Source organism: Pipistrellus kuhlii, unplaced genomic scaffold, assembly GCF_014108245.1.
Source record: "Pipistrellus kuhlii isolate mPipKuh1 unplaced genomic scaffold, mPipKuh1.p scaffold_m20_p_70, whole genome shotgun sequence".
In the NCBI taxonomy this organism is placed as follows: domain Eukaryota; kingdom Metazoa; phylum Chordata; class Mammalia; order Chiroptera; family Vespertilionidae; genus Pipistrellus; species Pipistrellus kuhlii.
In genome coordinates, this window is record NW_023425574.1 from 680,925 (window position 1) to 698,757 (window position 17,833).

The 17,833-nt window shown below is 55.1% G+C and overlaps 1 protein-coding gene across 1 annotated transcript; it reads right to left on the bottom strand.

Annotated features, from left to right (window-relative positions):
* Nucleotides 1–5,927: 5,927 nt before the first annotated feature.
* Nucleotides 5,928–14,335, bottom strand: DBNDD1 (dysbindin domain containing 1). Its single transcript, XM_036422659.1, is given in 6 exon segments — nt 5,928–6,851; nt 7,842–7,982; nt 8,455–8,604; nt 14,147–14,178; nt 14,180–14,299; nt 14,301–14,335. Coding segments are annotated over 6 exon segments (636 nt in total). The 3' UTR covers nt 5,928–6,693.
* Nucleotides 14,336–17,833: the final 3,498 nt, after the last annotated feature.

Consider the following 17,833-nt stretch of genomic DNA (forward strand, 5'->3'; position numbering starts at 1 on the left):
CCCAATGTGTTTTAATGTCTAGAAGGGCTAGTCTCCTCATAGTTGTTTTTTTTTTATGAGTATTCTAGCATACAATTTTATTATTTTTATTAATTAATTTATTTATTTTTCAAAAAATGTCTTTATTGATTTTAGAGAGAGAAACATTGATTGGTTGCTTCCCATAGGGCCTGGAACTGATGAACCCAAAACCTGGGAATGTGCCCCACCTGGGAATTGAACCAGTGACCTTTCAGTGCAAGAGATGACTGACTACTCAACCAACGCAGCCACACTGTCCAGGGCTCATGCAAATTTTTAAAGTACATATTTAAATAAAATTTTAATGTCAAAATTTGATACCCAAGTGTCAAAATATCAGAAGTAAGGTTTTCAGGGATGTTAAATCTCTGGAAGCAGAGAGTCGTGGCTGAGCCTCATTCGTTGAGGTCATTTTGTTGCTTCTGGCTTTAACTTTTGGTTACACACTGAAAAGCAAACTAAGGTAGCTGCTTTGAGCGTCCTTTTTTCTCATTGTACAATTCCCTGTAGCAACTTATGGCACCACTGATTGCTCTCGAAACTTTGTTTCCACTCATCATTGGGACTGCTACTGGTAAGGATCTGTAAGCCAGCCTCAACATGTGAGAGGGCTGCCGAGAGTTCTGTGGTTAACTGAGGCAGAACAGGTTGTCTCCACTCTCCTCCTCTCCTGCTGGCTCCTGTTCCAGCTGCACCAGCTCCTCATTAGAGAGAGCATCCTCCTGTGACTGTATTTACCGATCTCCGTCAGCTTCCACAAGCTCTGCAAAACGGAGTCTTGGCAAGGGTCACAATGTGGTTTTTGAAGCTGTGCAATGTAATCTGCTTGGGAAAAATTCTGGAACTGAACACACTGGGGCCAAATTTTCTTCCACACACTGTTCATCGTTGCTGGCCTGAGTGCCTCCCAAGCTACTGCAATGTTGTCTACAGCATCCAAGATGCTGTAGTTTCTCCAAAACTCCCCGATCGTAGCTGTAGCCTCCCCATCTGCTGCTTCCAGCATGAGCTCAAAAGTCCTTCTGAGGTAATGAGCTTTGAAGCTAGAGGCTACACCTTGACCCATGGGCTGTATGTAGCCAGATGTACTGTCATGAAGATACTCCCCTCTGACGGTATCAGACAGATCGCTCGAATTTACGGGTGGCATGGTGCATTGTCTAGAATGAGCAATGATTTGTTGCTTAGGTTATTTTTGGCACAGTATTTTCAACAGCAGAACAAAAAAAGTATGTGAACCACTCATGAAAAATGCTCCTGGTTGCGCAGGCCTTTTTGTTCGAGTGCCAAATCACAGGCAAATTGGGCTTGGCGTACCCCTTCAGAGCCCTGGGGCTTCCTGAGTGGCACACCAATAAGGGCTTCAACGTAAAGTCCCCAGCTGTGTTGCCACAAGAAGCAGCATCAAACGCTCTTTGGAGGATTTAAACCCAGGCAGAGCTTTTTCCTCCACAGAAATAATCGTTCCTTGGGGTGTGTGTGTGTGTGTGTGTCTACTCACCTTCTTGGATAATGATTTTCAGCGCCTCCAGGTATGCGTCCTCGTTGCTAAAAGCTGTGCAGAATCATCTTGAAGTGGGGCAAACAATGGCGCTCCTTGAATCTCACAAACCACCCTTTACTTGCACTGAATGTTTCTTTTTGAGAGCTTCCACCTTGCTCATGCTGTAGGTCATCAAACAAACTCTTAGCCTTCTCCCCATAATCGTGGTATCGTGGTAACGCTCAGGGGCACGTTTCGCTGGCTCTGGCCTTACAGCCACACACGCAGCAGTCGCTCTATAGTTTCATGACTGCACTTCGATGGCGAGTCAACTGAGAGGCTCTGAAGGGAGTACCGGTAGCTATTCAATATTTGTGAACTCACCTTTCTTTATTATCTCGGATTTTCGCCACGGTAGAGACAGTAAAGCTTTGCCTTTGCGATCTGGCTGAGCTTTTCACCTACTTCAAATTGTCTTCACACTTCTAGGTTTATGTCGAGGGTAATTGCTTTCCGTTCCCTTTTGGCATTTGGGGCGACCTTTAGGGGCCTTTCCCGGGCATGTTTGCCTGTAGTGTGTCATGAGATCGCAGCAGTCTCCGGGGAGAGAGGGCTCGCAGGCAGCACGTGGGGAAGGGCCTCCCCGCAGACGTGGCCCACCACGGGCTTCCCAGCTCTCTGGCCCAGCAACAGGTGTTCATCCTCGACGCCAAGGCGGGCACAAGGGCCTCTGGGTCCATCAGTGTCCAAATCGCTGGGCTGCACAGCTATAGGCGCATCACCACTGGAGCGGGTTTTTGTGGCCCAGAGAACAGACAGAAAGTCGTGACGGGGAATAACGCTGCACAGCACACACCGTGTCAGCTCCTCTGTTCGGAGGGTTATCCGGGCAGCAGCCCACACGTTCGCTCCGCGCGCCGGTCGCAGCAGCCCACCGGGTGGGAGTGGGTGGGGTTCGCTTCCGTGAGCCGCTGCCCGTGGAGGACCCCATAAGTGCGTGTCTTCGTATATGCCAGATTCAAAATAAGCCTAAAAGCCCTCGTCCGAGCACCCCGTCGCACTCGTTAGCTGGTTTCTGTGCCCAGGCGTCTGGGTAGGGGAAGGCAGCGCTCCCGTTCACATCCTTACACTCAGGCGGAAAGTGGACTCCTAACGAGGTCCTTGCTGCGCATGCGCACAGCTCCCCAAGCCGGCATCCGGCCTCGGTGCCCCGATCGACGCGGCACTGCGCGCGCGCGCCCCCCAGCGGCTCGTGGTCGGCGGCTCCTGTGGCTCCGGCTGGTGGCGGCCCTCGCCGGGCTGTGGCGATGCCGTGGTGGCCCGGGACCTGGCCGAACCGCCGGGCCTGGCGTCGGAACCCTCCGCACAGCTCCGCAGGCGAGCGTGGCCGCGCTACCTGTGGCTCCGGGAGGCGGGTGACGCCATCCGAGGGCGCCGGCCGGCGCGGGGAGCGGCCCGGGGGGCCGAGATGAGGAGGAGGGTGGATAGTGTTGGGTGACAGGACGGGGGGCTCAGAAAAGCAGGCAGAGCAGCTTCTCAGCGGCTCCCACCGCGGGCTCCCTTGGGAACCTCAGCGGGCACCCTGCCTCCTCTCTGCTCTGCAAAGAGCCCAGGCTGAGCGTCTGGGGTTCCAGTCCCGCTCCTCCCGGCCCCTCGCTGCGACGCGGGCACGGTTCTGCCCGGGCCCCGCGGACGTTCTTCCGCTTGGTCTGCCCCTCAGAGCTGCTCTCCCGTTGGCTGAGCTAATGGACGCGAGAGTTTTGTGTATCTTTAGGAGTTTCTAATTTAGCAGTCCCTCGTTGAGCCCTACCAGTAACCGCTCGTGCTGTCCCCTGGGGCCTCAGGGACTGAGCTTCCCAGACTCTCCCTGAAGCCTCGCACCTGTCCTCAGTGGGCGCTGTTGCAGCCCTCCTACGGAAGAGGAGCCCGAAGACCAGAGCAGGTGCTCTCGCCTTGCAGTCCGTGTCCTCCTGCTCCAGCACCTCCCCTTTTAAATTCTTCTGTGTTGTACCCCTCCCCCAGGGTTAGAATCTGAAATATTACTCCATGATTTAAGGTTGTTTATTTTTTATTGATACACCCTAGAGAGCAGTAATCACATTGATTATTCCCCCCAACCCCCCAATACACCTACGTGTAGTTTTTGGGTTTTGATACTAGAAAGATACCTTGATTTCAGATTTTTTAAAAAATTTTAGTTATGGCTGAAACCGTTTTGGCTCAGTGGATAGAGCATCGGCTGTGGACTGAAAGGTCCCAGGTTCAATTCCGGTCAAGGGCATGTACCTTGGTTGCAGGCACATCTCCAGTAGGGGATGTGCAAGAGGCTGATCGATGATTCTCTCTCATCATTGTTTCTAGCTCTCTGTCTTTCTCTCTTCCTCTCTAAAAAAATAAATAAAAAATATATGTATTTTTAAAAATTTAGTTATGGTGACTTTTATTGGGATTGTTTTTATTATATTGGCTTTTGACCTACTGTAGTGTTATCCCTAGTTCTGCCCTGGCTGGGTTACTCAGTTGGTTAGAGTGAGGCCACTGCCCATCTCATGGATGAAGAAGTGCAACACCATTGGCTGCACCCACGATAGGACGCTGAACCTGCTCACGTGGTGCCGGGAGCAGGTGGACAAGGTGAGTGTGGCTGGAACTGGGTGGGGCATGGCCATCCTCCCGGGAAGTGTCTGCTGTCCCTGAGGAATATAATGAGCCCCGTAAGGCTGCCCCTGGTAGGCAGCCATGGTTTGCAGGTGTGCAGGCGGCTGCTGGAGAGAGGCGCTGGAGAAGGCGGGCACGATGAGCTCCTGGGCTCCCGGCCCTTGTGGAGAAGTCCACCTACAAGGAGTTTGTGGAGGGTGCTGGTCGCCTGGAGGAGGACACAGCCCTCCCTGAGGGCTGAAGGGCTGGAACCAGGGGCGGGAAGAGGAGGGCAGGGAGCTCCAAGTGCAGGAGAGCCCAGCTTAGGACTCTGCTCTGAAAGCCACTTCCAGGACCACGGAAAATAGACTAAACTTAGGGCTGCAAGCGGGCATTTTGGCTAAGGGCTCTCTGACACTCTTTGTGCTCCCTGTGCCTAGAGGACGGGCCACAGAGGCATGTCCTGCTAGGGTGCCCAATGCAGCACCCTCATGCCTGCGATGAGGTGGCAGTGGTGCACTTGGTGGGGACAGTGCCTTGGGCAGAGTGCAGTGTCGGCCGTCTTAATTTCCCGAGAGGGGACGCTTTGGCTCCATGGAGAAATCCTCAAGGTTTGGTGAGGGGGCAGAATGAAGCCCGTTATCAGGGGAGGTTTTGGGAATTGATTAGTGTTTGGGTTGGTAGAGGGTCTGTCGGTGTTTACGGAGGAAACTAGAGGTCCGATTCATGAAATTCATGCAGAGTAGGCCGGCCTTCCCCTGGATGCTGGCACCGTCTTCCCTCCCAGTCCGGCTTCATCTGGTATGACGTCTGGTCTAATTGGCATATGACCAGATGGGCTTGTATTGTTATAGATGGCAGTCGTGGCGACCAGTGCCTGGAGCATAGCGCCTCTTCCCGCAGTTCTGGGCCTGGTGCCTGGCACCCCTACCACTGCACCTTCCCTCTCCTCTCGGGGCCATCGCCCCCCCCCCCCACCCGCCCCAACTCCCCAGGAGCTCTGTGTCAGCTCCTGGCCTGTGGACGGACACCAGCCAAGAACCTTCCACAGGGGTTCAGGGTGTGAGGAACCACCTGCCATGCACCAGGCGCCTGTTCTCTGGGCCCTCGATTCGCAGGTGAATAAAATGGTTGTGGTTTCAGCCTCATCGTGGCCTTGTGCTCACAAGTGGGGCCGTCCCTGTGGGCTGCCTCCCTGTGAGGACCTCCCTCTGGAAGGGGAGGCTCACACAGGAGCTCCAGACCTCTGTTGGGCAGGATCTTCACGGTAATGACTAAAGGTCAGGACTCTTGTCGCTGACGGGTGACTCAAATCCGCCGCCCTGAGTGCAGCCCAGCAGGCCCCAGGGGCTCATGCTGGAGGAAACGGGGCACCCCCTGGCTCGCACCCTCCCCGCATCACACTGGGGATGGCTGCAAAGGAAGAGACGGTGGTTGGGCCTTAGGACGGGTGATGTTTTAATGCCGCTTCTGTAATTAGCTCCACAGCAGCAGGAAGGATGGGTGTAGGGGATACCCAGTGGGGGAGTGGGCAGGCAGGCCACCCTAAAGGATGGGGTTTTAAGGGGCATTCTTGACTGTGCCTGGTCAGTTGTGTCCCCGTGTTGTAGCTGATCGCATGGCGGAGATGGTGTCTCCTGCCCTACGTGGAAGGCAGCCACCTGCGTTTCTCGGCCAGCTTGCCTGAGGGCCTCCCTCTAGCCAGGCACAATGGGCCTGCTGCCCAGGGCTCCTGCCGAGGAGCACGTGCCAGTGGGGGTTCAGTGGGGAACACTCAGGGCAGGTCTCTGTGGGAACAAAAAGCAAGCTCACACATTTATTTTAAATCCAGTCTTGGACTTACAATCAGACCAGAAATGTGTCCTGTCTCTTAGCACACAGAAAGCAGTGTTGGGAGCAGCTGAGCCTGGTGGCCTGATTTGGGGGCAGGGGCTGTGCCCACGTTCTCCCACACCTCCAGCCCCTTGGGCCAGGATGTGCATCGACAGGGTATGGGGACAGCATGGGCAAGGGACTGGAAGAGGTGGCCCGCCTCCAAGCAGTCTGAGGCGGTTATGCCGTATTTGGTGTTCTGAGCTGGGAGTGTGGGGCCGCTGTCTTGCAGGGACCAGGACGAGCAGTGTCTTAGGGCCTGGGAGGGGACCCGTTGCTGGCACTGCTCCCTGGGTGGCTGGCAGGGGGCAGGACTGGAACGAAGGTGGGCGTTTTCAGGATAGACTCTTCCACCCACACATTTGGCTAGACCCCAGGGCTTTGCAGACGGCAGTCATCTGCTCAGATCCCCCAGTCACCCAGCATCCACTCGGGAGCCTTGTGACAGATGAGAGCACCAGTCCTGTGGTCAGAAGGTTCCAGAAGGCCCAGTCCACTCCTGACTCATCCCCAGGCATTGTCAGCCCTGATCCAGGGACCAGGAAGGAACTGGATATCAGGCCACTGGGCTGTGCTTGTGCTGGGTGCCTGAGACCCTGACCCAGCGCCATGTGGGTGGGCAAAGTGTCTGCGGAGCCACAACCTCACATTTCCTCTGCCTGGTCCTGGGGCTGCCTGGCCTAGTTCTCCTTGGGCCTCTCCACAGTGAGAAACGTGTCCACAATCGCTGGCTGCCGCTCAGGGTCGCCGAGGTGCTGCTTCTCGCGGTTCTGCTCGGCCCTGGTCCGAGTCCAGGATGGGGACCGCAGACAGCCGGCCCGGGGCAGTGGGTGCAAGCCTGTTTGGAACATGGGTAGGGTCAGCATGGCCTGGGGTCCTGTGTCTCTCCTGAAGCTACTGGGCTGGGCCCTTGTGTACTTCCCAACACAGTGTCTGCCACACATTGGGGTCCCTGGGCACTTAGAAAATGTGAGTGCCAACCATGAGGACATGTGGGTCTAAACCCCTCCGCCCGCATGGGGTTTGAGCAGGGAGAGAGGAATGTCCCTGGTCCCACTCATGGGGCTCTTTTTGGTAGATGGCACCTCCTCTGTGTTCAGCCTAACTTGTGACTGTTTTTTAGATTTTTTTTTTTTAATCCCCACCTAAGGACATGTTCATTCATTGTTAGAGGGGAAAGGAGAGAAAGAGAGAGAGAAACATTGATCAGCTGTCTCTCCCACCTGCCCCAACCAGGCTGGGATCGAACTTGCAACCTTGCTATGTGCCCTGATCATGAAGGAAATGGTGACCCTTCGGTGTGCTGGACTGTGCTCCAGCCAATGGTGCTTAACAAGTGTCCATTTAGTAAATTCTTCCTTCAGTGGGTCTGTGCCTTTGGCTGTGGTGGTGTTTGAAAAGCAGAACTGAGGAGGCCACTAGGAACACTAGATATGTAGAAATCAGAAATGTTGAGTAAAACAGTGCTGTGGTGGCAAATACTTAAACACAATTGAGGTAAAATTATTTTTAAAAACGGTATTTCAGCCGGGACCGGTTTGGCTCAGTGGATAAAGCGTCGGTCTGCGGACTGAAAGGTCCCGGGCTCGATTCCGGGCAAGGGCATGTACCTTGGTTGCGGGCACATCCCCAGTAGGGGGTGTGCAAGAGGTAGCTGATCGATGATTCTCTCTCATCGATGTTTCTAACTCTCTATCCCTCTCTCTTCCTCTCTGTGAAAAATCAATAAAATATATTTTACAAAAAACGGTATTTCAGGGAGCATGTTTAGTGGTCTCAGGCCCCAGGACCTCCCCCAATGCCCACCGTGTCCCAACATCAGCCTCACCAGCTGGCGATTCACCGGTCAGGTTCTCATCATCGGAGTCAGCAAAGACCTCGGCCAGTTCCTGGTCGGACATGTCGGTCAGCTCGGTGAGGTCCAGGAGGTCAAAGTGCACCTCGAGGGAGGACACACTGCTGAGTGGCTCTGGGGGAGGGGGAATGTCACTGGTGCAGTCATCGTGAGACCCCCTGCCCCCATGAGGCCCCGAGGAGACCCGGAGCTCTGGGTAAAGGTCAGCATGACACCAATAAGATGGGACAGCCAGACCCTTAACTCTGCTCTCCACATTCGGGACCAAACGCCTTCTGGGGAACCCCACTTATAGATGGTACGGCTGAGGCCCAGCAAGCCCAAAGCTTGAAGAGCTCAGTGCTCACAACACTGGGGGAGTGTTTGTACAGGACGTGGCCCCTGGTCCCAGCTCCCTGGTGGTCACAGGTCTCCGTGGAGCATGTCAGGCAGCTGCCCTGTACTTAGGCCTCCGCTCTGTGACCTGCAGGAACCCTGGTGCCGGTATTGGGGTTCCCACTTCCTCCTCCTCCTCGGTCACATGGTCCCCACTCCCTGGGGGTCACAGGTCCCCGTGGAGCATGCCAGGTAGCTGCCCTGTACTTACGCCTCCGTTCTGTGACCTGCAGGAACCCTGGTGCCGGTATTGGGGTTCCCACCTCCTCCTCCTTGACCACGGGCAAGTGGCCACTGTCCCCTGTCCCAGGGGCTGGGGCATCCAGGGCGGCCAGTGGCACCTCAATCTCCTTAACTATTTCTGCAGAAGACAGAATGCTTTACCTGAGGATGCAGAGGGTTCCCTCACCCCAGGACACAGGCAGGGGATTGAGACGTTGCCTCAAGGGTGCTGGACAGTGAGCAGGGTGCTCAGGGCAGCCTTGGGCCAGGACCCCAGACATGGTGGGGCTTCTCTGAGGAGGCTCCTCGTTTTCCATGTTTAAGTTTGTTGTGAGGTGAGGACAGGAGGCCCCTTGAGGGCAGTGTTTGGTGGAGCGGGGACCACGGCAACACATGTTCCTCCCACACGTCCCTCGGGACCCCACAGCCAAGCAGGTATGCTCCAGCGGCCGAGCTGGGGCCCCCAGCAGGGTTGTGTGATGCCCCGGGTGGAAGCCAGAGTCAGAGTGGATGAAGCCCCAGGAGCAGCAGCTGCTGCTGTCGCGACGAGGGGCCCTGCTGGGATCCCGGTGCCAACAGCTGCCTATGAGGCTGGGCCTGTCCTCCCCACTGTAGTCAGCAGACTGGACACCACTATGTAGGCCTGGAGGGGTCCGGCTCACAGCTGCAGAGCTGCGCAGTGCGCCTGGCCTTGGGCGGGCCCTACCCGCCCTGTGTGGGGCTGAGGGGAGGTGTACCTTCTGCCCACAGCAGCCTGTCCAGCTTTGCACCCTGCTGCCCTCACGTGGGCAGGCCAGGCTGGACAGGCGCGAGATCCGGTTTCTACCTCTGCTGCATCAGGAGCGTGGCTTCTGAGCATCCTTAGAGGGTAGAGTTACACCACCCCTGTCCTGGCCCCACAGCCTGGCAAGGACACCTTCCCACCCAGAGGCCATGAGATGAGATTTGGATCCTGCTCTGTGCTGGGGGAGCTGGGCCAAGGAAGCCCTTGGGGGCCGAGTCTGCAGGACACTTTGTGTCCTCAAGGGGTCTGGGGCCTGTCACACCCTGAGACACTCCCACACCTGACCTGTGAGGGTGACTGGGCTGGAGGCTCTGGGGTGATAACTATGACAATGCCTCTCGGTTTTCAGACTTGCTCTGTGCTAGGCACTGCCCAGTGCTCTGCTCTCTACGTGGACATCACAACCAGCCATGAGGGCAGGACGCTGAGTGCTGAGCTTTAGAGAGGGGCTCAGCTCCCTGCTGGCACTGCCCAGGGGACCATGGAGTCTGAGCTGTCAGCCTCCATTCCCAGGTCATGGTGCAGGGCTGGGAGCAGGGGCTGAGGAGGGAGGAGACCCCTGCCTGTGCCCACAAGGAAGCTGGGATGTTTTCATGGCCCAACCCAGGCGGAAGCAGACTTCTGAAAGATGGAAAGATAGAGGCAGGGGTCTGCTCACAGCTGCCCTGTCCCTCTGTTGCTGGGAGGGGCCCTCCCCTAGACAAGAAAGCATCCATTCATTCATTCTACAACCCAGCAAAGTTTTCCTGAGAGTACACTTTGGCCCATCTAGCGGGGAAGAGGGACTGGGAGCATCCACGTGCCTCTCTATAGATAGAGGGAGGCAGGAGCCTCAGACAGCCCTTGGGACAGACTGCACAGGCACCATGGTCTGTTGCATTGACCATAAGAAGCATGTTATAAAATTCCAACATCCCGGAAGCAGCAGAGTGTCTGTGTGCCATAGAGTCAACGGCACATAGTGTATGTCTTGTCTTTGAGTCTCTTCCGCCTCCTTTTGGCAGTGGCCTGATTTCTGTAAATCCTGGTGCCCTGATCTGTCTCCAAGCTGTGGGGCAAGAAGATGCAACTTCTGCCATCAAGGACACTGATCCTTGGGCTAGAAGGTTGTGATGGAAAGGGAGACTAAGAGTCAATATGCCACTGCAGATGCCAGGGTCAGAGGAGCCCAGGAAGGTCAGGGTTGAGCTTCACGTATAATGCATGTGGCCATGGTGCTAGACAGGCCAACTATTAAGTGCAGAGTCACCGCACTGTACAACAATTCCACGCCTACGCTTAAACCCAAAGGAACCAAAAGCACATATGCACACAAACACTTGTACGCAAGTGTTCACAGCAGCGCTGAGCGTAACAAAAGGCAAAAGTGAAAGCAAACCCAAATGTCCATCAATAGATGACGGATGAACAGAATGGGTCCATCCATCACTACTCAGCAACAGAAAGGAACAGCGCTCTCACACCGGCAATAACATGGATGAATCTTAAACATGGTTAGTACGAGAAGCCAGGCACAAAAAGGGCACATATTGACACCATTTGTGCAGATGTCCAGGACAGGCAAGTCCATAGAATAGAAAAGTAAGTTAGAGAAGACGATAGATTGGTTGCTGGGGTATGTGTAGGATGTGGAGTAACTGCTGATGTGAACAGGGTTTCTTTGCTGAAAACCTAAAATTAGATGCTGGTGATGGTTGCACAACTTTGTGAATACAGATGCTCCCTAACTTATGACTGGGTTACACCCTGATAAACTTGTCGTAAGTGGCTAATATTGTAAGTAGCCCTAGCCAATGTGGCTCATTGGGTAGAATGTCAGCCTGTGGACTGAAGATTCCCGGGTTTGATCCTGGTCAGGGGTATGTACCTCGGCTGCAGGCTCCTGGCCCTAGTTGGGGGCATATGGGAGGCATTCAATTGATGTATCTCTCTCACATGGATGTTGCTCTCTCTCCTACCTTCCACTCTAAAAAATCAATGGAAAAAATGTCCTTGGGTAAGGATAAAAAGAGAAGAAGTATTGTAATTTGAAAATGCATTTAAGACTCCTAATGTACTGAACATTGTAGCTTAGTCCAGACCACCCAAACATGCTCAGAAGAACATTAGCCAATAGTTGCCTAGCACCACAAGAGACAGTATCGTATCAGTAGTCTGGAAAAAATCAAAACTGACTATTCAAAGTATAGTTTCCACTGAATGCTTATCACTGATGGCCATTGTAAAGTAAAAAAAAAAAAAAAAAAATCATTAAGTTGAACCATCTTAAGTTCAACTTAAGTACTAACAATTCTAAATTGTAAACTTCAAAAGGGTGAATTTTAGCACATGTGACTTATATCTCAATTTTAAAAATCCTCACTGGAAACAAGGCTGGTTTTGGCTGGCATTAAAGGGCAAAGCCAGGATGACTTTGGACATGCACCAAATGCTGTATACCTACTTTCTCCCAGGCACCTGGCTCAGTAGCTGGGACTGGGTCTGAGCTCCAGGATCTGGGCTTGCCCTAGTACACAGTCAGTGTATCATAAATGTTTGTGAAATGACAGCCCCAAAACCTGTGCCATCTCTCTCTATATATAAAAGCCTAAGTTACCATCACGACCAGTTGACTGAATGGTCAGTCAACCGGTTGCTATGATGCGCACTGACCACTAGGGTGCATATGATCAATGCAGGAGCTGTCCCCTTGTGGTCAGTGCACTACCACGGCCAACTTCCTGCAGCCGGCCAACCTCCCACAGTCTCTCCCCCCAGGACTGGGTAAGATGGCCCCGATCACCAATCGCAGGCCAGGCCGAGAGACCCTACTTGTGCACAAATTCGTGCACCGGACCTCTAGTAGTTAATAAAAGGCTCTGGCCAGTCTGATCTCTGGAAGACCCGCTGCTCTTCCTGCTGCTCTTCCTGGGGCACAGCAGGGCAGAGTGCTTGGAAGCCTGATGGAGCCACAAGCTGGGTCATACAAGCCAGGGCCGAGGCCTGCCAATGTCTCTGATGCCCAGGACACTCCCTGTGGGGAGACTGAAGTTGGGGTGCCACCATCTGCCCCCCCGCCGGGGCTGATTTCTAATGTGTGTAGATAGAGTTACTTTGTGTTATGCGGCTGACCTATTTTCCAGCACAGCTGAGCTAAGAACGGCCCAAATTTCAAGTTCCCTTCTGTGTGCCCAGGGCCCTGGCCCAGCATCATGGAGGAGGCGCCTGCGCACATCCATGAGCACAGGAAGTAATGAAATTAATAAACGAATGTCCTAAAGAAGCTGCAGGGAGAGATGTCACAGAAGTGGGGCACCAACACCCCATTTCCCCAGGCCTGGTCCCTAGACTCTCTGCCCCTCCTCCTCACCCCATTCAGGCTTAGCCTGTGGGTGGACTAGAACCCTAGTTTTCCAGAGTCAACAGCTGGGGTCCTTCAAGAAGTTCACTACCCACCACACTCCCTAATCTTTTCAACTCTGGATCTGCACGCTTGGATTATTAAGATGCTAATTCATTTAAGTCCAAGATGAGATTTGAACGATGCTCTACAAACAACTTATCTTTTAGAGATAATTGCAGAAACAATTGTGAATGAAACAATGTGTCTAGCTTTGCCAGAAATGACTCCTGTAGGGAGGAGATGGGCGGGTACGCTGAACAGCAGGAGGTGGCAGTCAGGGTTTTCCCACCGTTTTCTCTCCTCTTGTGTGTGCTCTTTACTCTCCAAAGTGAAGTTTACAAAAGTTAGTGCCCTGAAAGGACATGGTCACAACCACCCTCCTGTGACCTGGTTAGACCACACGGCGTGCAGCCAGCCCAGCCCGCTGCCTACACAGAGCAGGCCCCGGTCTGAACCATGTTCCTTGCGCTGGTGACTTAACCCTGGGCTCCCAGTAAGTGGGGCCCGAAGACTGAAGGGTGGCTGTGCTCCTCTGGCCCAGCGGGCAGGAGCCCACACCCTGCAGCTCGTGCTCTCAAGCTGCCACTGGGAGTGTGTGTTTTTTGGGGGGGAGGGGGAGAAGGGCTGTCAGTGTTGAGAAAAGGCTGGATCCCTCCCATAAGTGCAAAACAAAGGAACCCGGCACCCCAGCCCCTGGTGTGTGGCGTTTGCAGGGCAGATAACGGGTCCAGGCAGCCCTCTGGCATGAGCCTGCCCAACCAGGGCTGCGGACGAGGCGGGGACGAGCCGGACCCGCCGCTTCGGGACACTTCCGGCCAGCGATTTGGTTCCAGGGGGGGGGGGGGGGGGGTCCCCAGCGAGTCCCTGTGTGGCAGGGAGGGGCCCTGGAACGGGACCTCCAGGACACAAGGGTGCACCGGGCCTGGCCAGGCGGGTGGGAGCCCTGCGTCTGCATCCTGGTTCCCAGTGGATGAACGGGACCCACAAACCCTTTCTGAAAGGCTGGGGAAGGGGTTCCCACACTTCTCATTCCGCCAGGACAGCGGGCCGGCCGGGGAGTATCCCTCCGAGCTCACCGGCCTCCAGACGCGCGGCCCCGGGGCTCGCCCAGGCACCCCTCCCCACCCGCAGGCGGCCCCGATCCCCACCAGCAGGCGGCCCCCCTCCTAGACCTCCAGGGCCCAGCGGCCACGGCCCCCGCCGCCTCCCCGGCAGCCGCTGTCAGAGCGAACAAAGCGGACGCAGCCCGAGCGCTGTGCCCCCAGCCTAGCCCCCGGGACCCCAACTCCGGCCGGCGCGCCCCCTTTGGCTCTGGGACCGCGGCTCGGCCGGGAGGGGTTCGGGGGCTCGAGCCCCTCCCCCGGAGCAGACAGGGCGGCTGTCCGGCGCCGAGGACCGTGGGGCGGCTCCGGGAGCCCCGCAGGGCGGCGGCTGGTCCGGAGGAGCCCGCCCCCGGGACGAGGCTGCGGCCGCTGCGGGGAGCGGCTCGGGGTCCGGGGCTTGGGCCGCACTCACCTCCCGGGCGTGCGCCTTCCGGGGGCTCCATCAGCCGCAGCCTCGCGGACCGGGCGGCCCTGCAGCGGCGGCGGTGGCTCCCGGCGCCCGGCGCCCGGCTCAGCGCATCGGGAGCAGCCGGGGGGCCGCTGCGGCGGGAGGAGCCCGCGGGGCGGGGCCGCAGCTGTTCCGGGGCCCCCGCCGCCCCATCCTCCCCAGCCCCGCGCACAGGTGCGGCTCGGCCCGCGCGCGCCCCCTGCCGGGTCCGGGCCTGCGCACCCCGCCCGCGGGGCCTCGCCCCACTGCGGACCCCCGCGCCAGCCCGCACCCTCCCAGCCCGCGCGCACCCTTCCGCGCCGACCCGTACCTTCCAGCACCGGCCCGCACCCTCCCAGCCCCGCGCGCACTCTCCCGCGCCTGCCCGCACCCTCCAGCGCAACTGCAGCGAATTCCATCCATCGCTCACCCCAGATATTTGTGGGCCTCCAGCTACGATCCCGCACTTCGCACAGGGAGAAGCAAACGTGGGGCCAACACCTAGGACTTGTGGGTGTGATCCACGTTATGAAGAAACCGGGGTGTGGGGAGAGGGGGTGTGGAGGGGTCCTGGGAGGGGGATGGAGATGAGGAGGCACTGGCCGGCCTGGGGGGCGGGCGGGTGCTCCCGGGAGTGAGGCTGGGCGGCTGGCTGAAAGTAGAGATTGGTTCGCTCAAGTCCCACCTCCAAATGCAGTCTGTGGTGCGGGACCGCACACAAGCCCTTGGGGCACAGCCTCTCCTTAACTCCCAAGGACCCTAAGGAGACGGTACCCTCGTTTTTCAGGGATAAAACTCAGCACGAGAGGGTGAGTAACCCGACTAAGACTGCAAAGCCAGAGGCCGAATCCAAGCCCGAGGCCTGCACTTCTACAAAAACAAACCAAAGAAGAGCATCGGGAGGCAGGGTTAGTGCCCAGCTGAGAGCGGGAAAGCCTCCCAGAGGAGGGCAGTGGGTATGAACTTCTAGGCCAATCACCCACTCAAAGGCAGGCAGTGCGTTCAACCTCAGCTTACCCAAACTTTCACCGCCCAGCACAGCTCCCGGCGCCCAGAGCCCAAGGCCTTGGAGACACTGTCAGTCAGTGATTACGGTTGTTTAAAACCCTTTGACAACGATTTAATGCCCCACTGGGATTAACCCTTATAGTTTGTGAGCCATTGACTGGTCTCTATGGCACTCCGAGAGGCAGAGAATCTGGCCTCTCGGGTACAAAGCTGAGCTACAAGGTGGGTGGTGCGGGCATTGCTTGCTCAAACTCAGCTAGGGTAGCAGATTGCGTTTTCTCAAAATGGTCCCGGCAACATTGTTTATTCCACACGTCTTCTAGAACCTCCCACTCCAATTAAGACTCTGCACCTTACTCCTCCTGCCTGAAGCCGGGCAAGCTGTGTGACTGCTCTGGCAGTAGCATGTGGCTGCAGGATGCTCTGTGACTTCAAGGCAGGGTCTTAGGAGGATCTCTCAGAAAGCCCAGCCACCCTGAGTGAGGAAGCCCAAGCCCCTCGGATGCCACCGTGTGTTTCCTTTGAGCACCCATCCCTCGTGGGGTGTCATGTGGAGCCAATAGCTGAGCTCTCTCCATGCAGTCTTTGCTGAGTGACAGTTTCATGAGCAAAACAGATATGTCAGTCTGTGAAGCCGCTGTGTTTTGGGTATAACTTGTTATGCAGCTACAGTAACTGTCACAGTAATTGCTCAACAATTCCTGCTTGAGAGATGAATACATGTATACAGAGGGACTCTTATCAAAGGCATCTAGAGGCCAGTATTTATTTTTACCTTTTTTCCTTTTTTTTGGTTAGCCTTCACTGGAGGATTTTCCCCTCATTTATTTCAGAATGATTGGAAGGTAGGGAGAAGAGAGGAGAGAGAGACATCATTGTGAGAGACCCACATCAATTGGTTGCCTCCAGGCACGTGCCCATGACCAGAATCAAACCAATGACCCTTTGGTTCTAGGGCTGACGCTCTAACCACTGAGCCAAGCTGGCCGTGGCTTTTAGCTTTTTATTAATAACATTTTCAAACCAAAGTAGAGAGAATAACGCAATTAACCAGCATGTACCCATCACACAATTCAGTGATTACCAGTTCTTGACTGATCCCGGTTTTAACTCTTTAAACATTTTTTGTTGATAGTATTCCAGATATTCCCCTTTTCCCCTTATTGCCCCCATCACCTGGTTCCCTCCCTCCCCAGGCCTTCACCACTCTATCGGCTGTGTCCATAGGTAATGTATGTATATATGCATATAAGATCTTTGGTTAATCTCTTCCCAACCCCCTCCCCCTGTTCTCTCCAGGATGCCATGAACTTTTCATCTGAGCAATCCATGCTGATGAACCAAGAGACACTGTTAGTTTGCAACAAATGAACACCCTATGTGGTTATCCCGAGTTAACCTTACTATTCTTGCCCTTTTTACTGAAAGGGATTATTATTAATGTGTTTATTTAACTCAGGAACTCTGAGCCAGACTTCTAAAGGAAAAAACAGCCAGCATGAGGCGCCTAGCATATTGGGTCTGTAAAGTAAATGTTAATTAATAATAATTACTCCACTGTGTTCTCCAGCTGCATTGTCTTGCCTGCCAAATTCCCTCTAGGAGGCCTGGACTTGGGGGAGGAGGCTCCTATCAGGCCAGTGGTGTCAGGCACAGAGGGCTTGGCTGCCCAGGCACAGTGGCAGGATCAGACCTCACAAAGGCCTCAGGGCCTGCTATAAATAAATTGCAGCTCTGTGCAAGCTAGGTCAATGCAGCCTTTTCAACCGGCTGCTCCACCCCCATAACAACCAGGGCTTGGCTGGGCAAAGAGAAAGGCCCTCCGGCTCATCACTGTGGTTCTCAGATCCCTGGCGCTGTATGGTGTCTGAAGCTCGGCAAGCAAACAAGGCGTATTCCTTCATGGAGGGGCTGACAGAGCCACGCCTTTCTTCATGGCTCACATTGTGTTCCTGATGCAGCTCTGCAGGGGAAGACATGGACCCTTCATCCCCAAATAGATGAAAAAACCTGCTGCAAAGCCACGCGTCAGGAGGATGCTAAATTGAGAGTGTTGCGGGGGACGGGGGGAAAGACCAGAAATGGCATGTAAAGATGGTCACCAGCTTAGGACAAACACTCAGCCTTCTGGGCGATACAGCAATACATGCAGGTAACCGTGTACTGTCAGGGCTCGGAAATCCCTTCAGAAGTTGTAGCAAGGTTAGGAAAGGAACTGACAGCTCACCTTTTTTGCCCATCTGGATTCCTCGGGCAGAGTTTTTCATTTGTCCCCTCACATGAGCAGGAGGGGGAGGGGCTGAAGTAGAGGCTTCTTCAGGCTGAGCAGTTTACATCTGTGAAGGAGACACTTGCTGATTTCAGAACTTTGGAGCTTCCTTACATTTTTTTATTTTTTTTATTTTTTATTTTTTCGTATGGTTTGTGGAAACCTGGCTATTTTCCATCCTCACCAGACCAGCAGGGAAGGAATCTTCAGAGGTGGACAGGGTGAGGTCAGGTTCCAGGCAGAGTCTCAGCCCAAATTTTGAATCTGATTTGGGTAATTCCTCCCTCCGTCCTGCATTAAATGCATTTTTATCAAGCACCCGCTGTGTGCGTTTCTAGGCGCTGAAGTTAACAAGTGGACGTAACAGCAGGGGAGGGCGGCGATGGGTGCGTGTA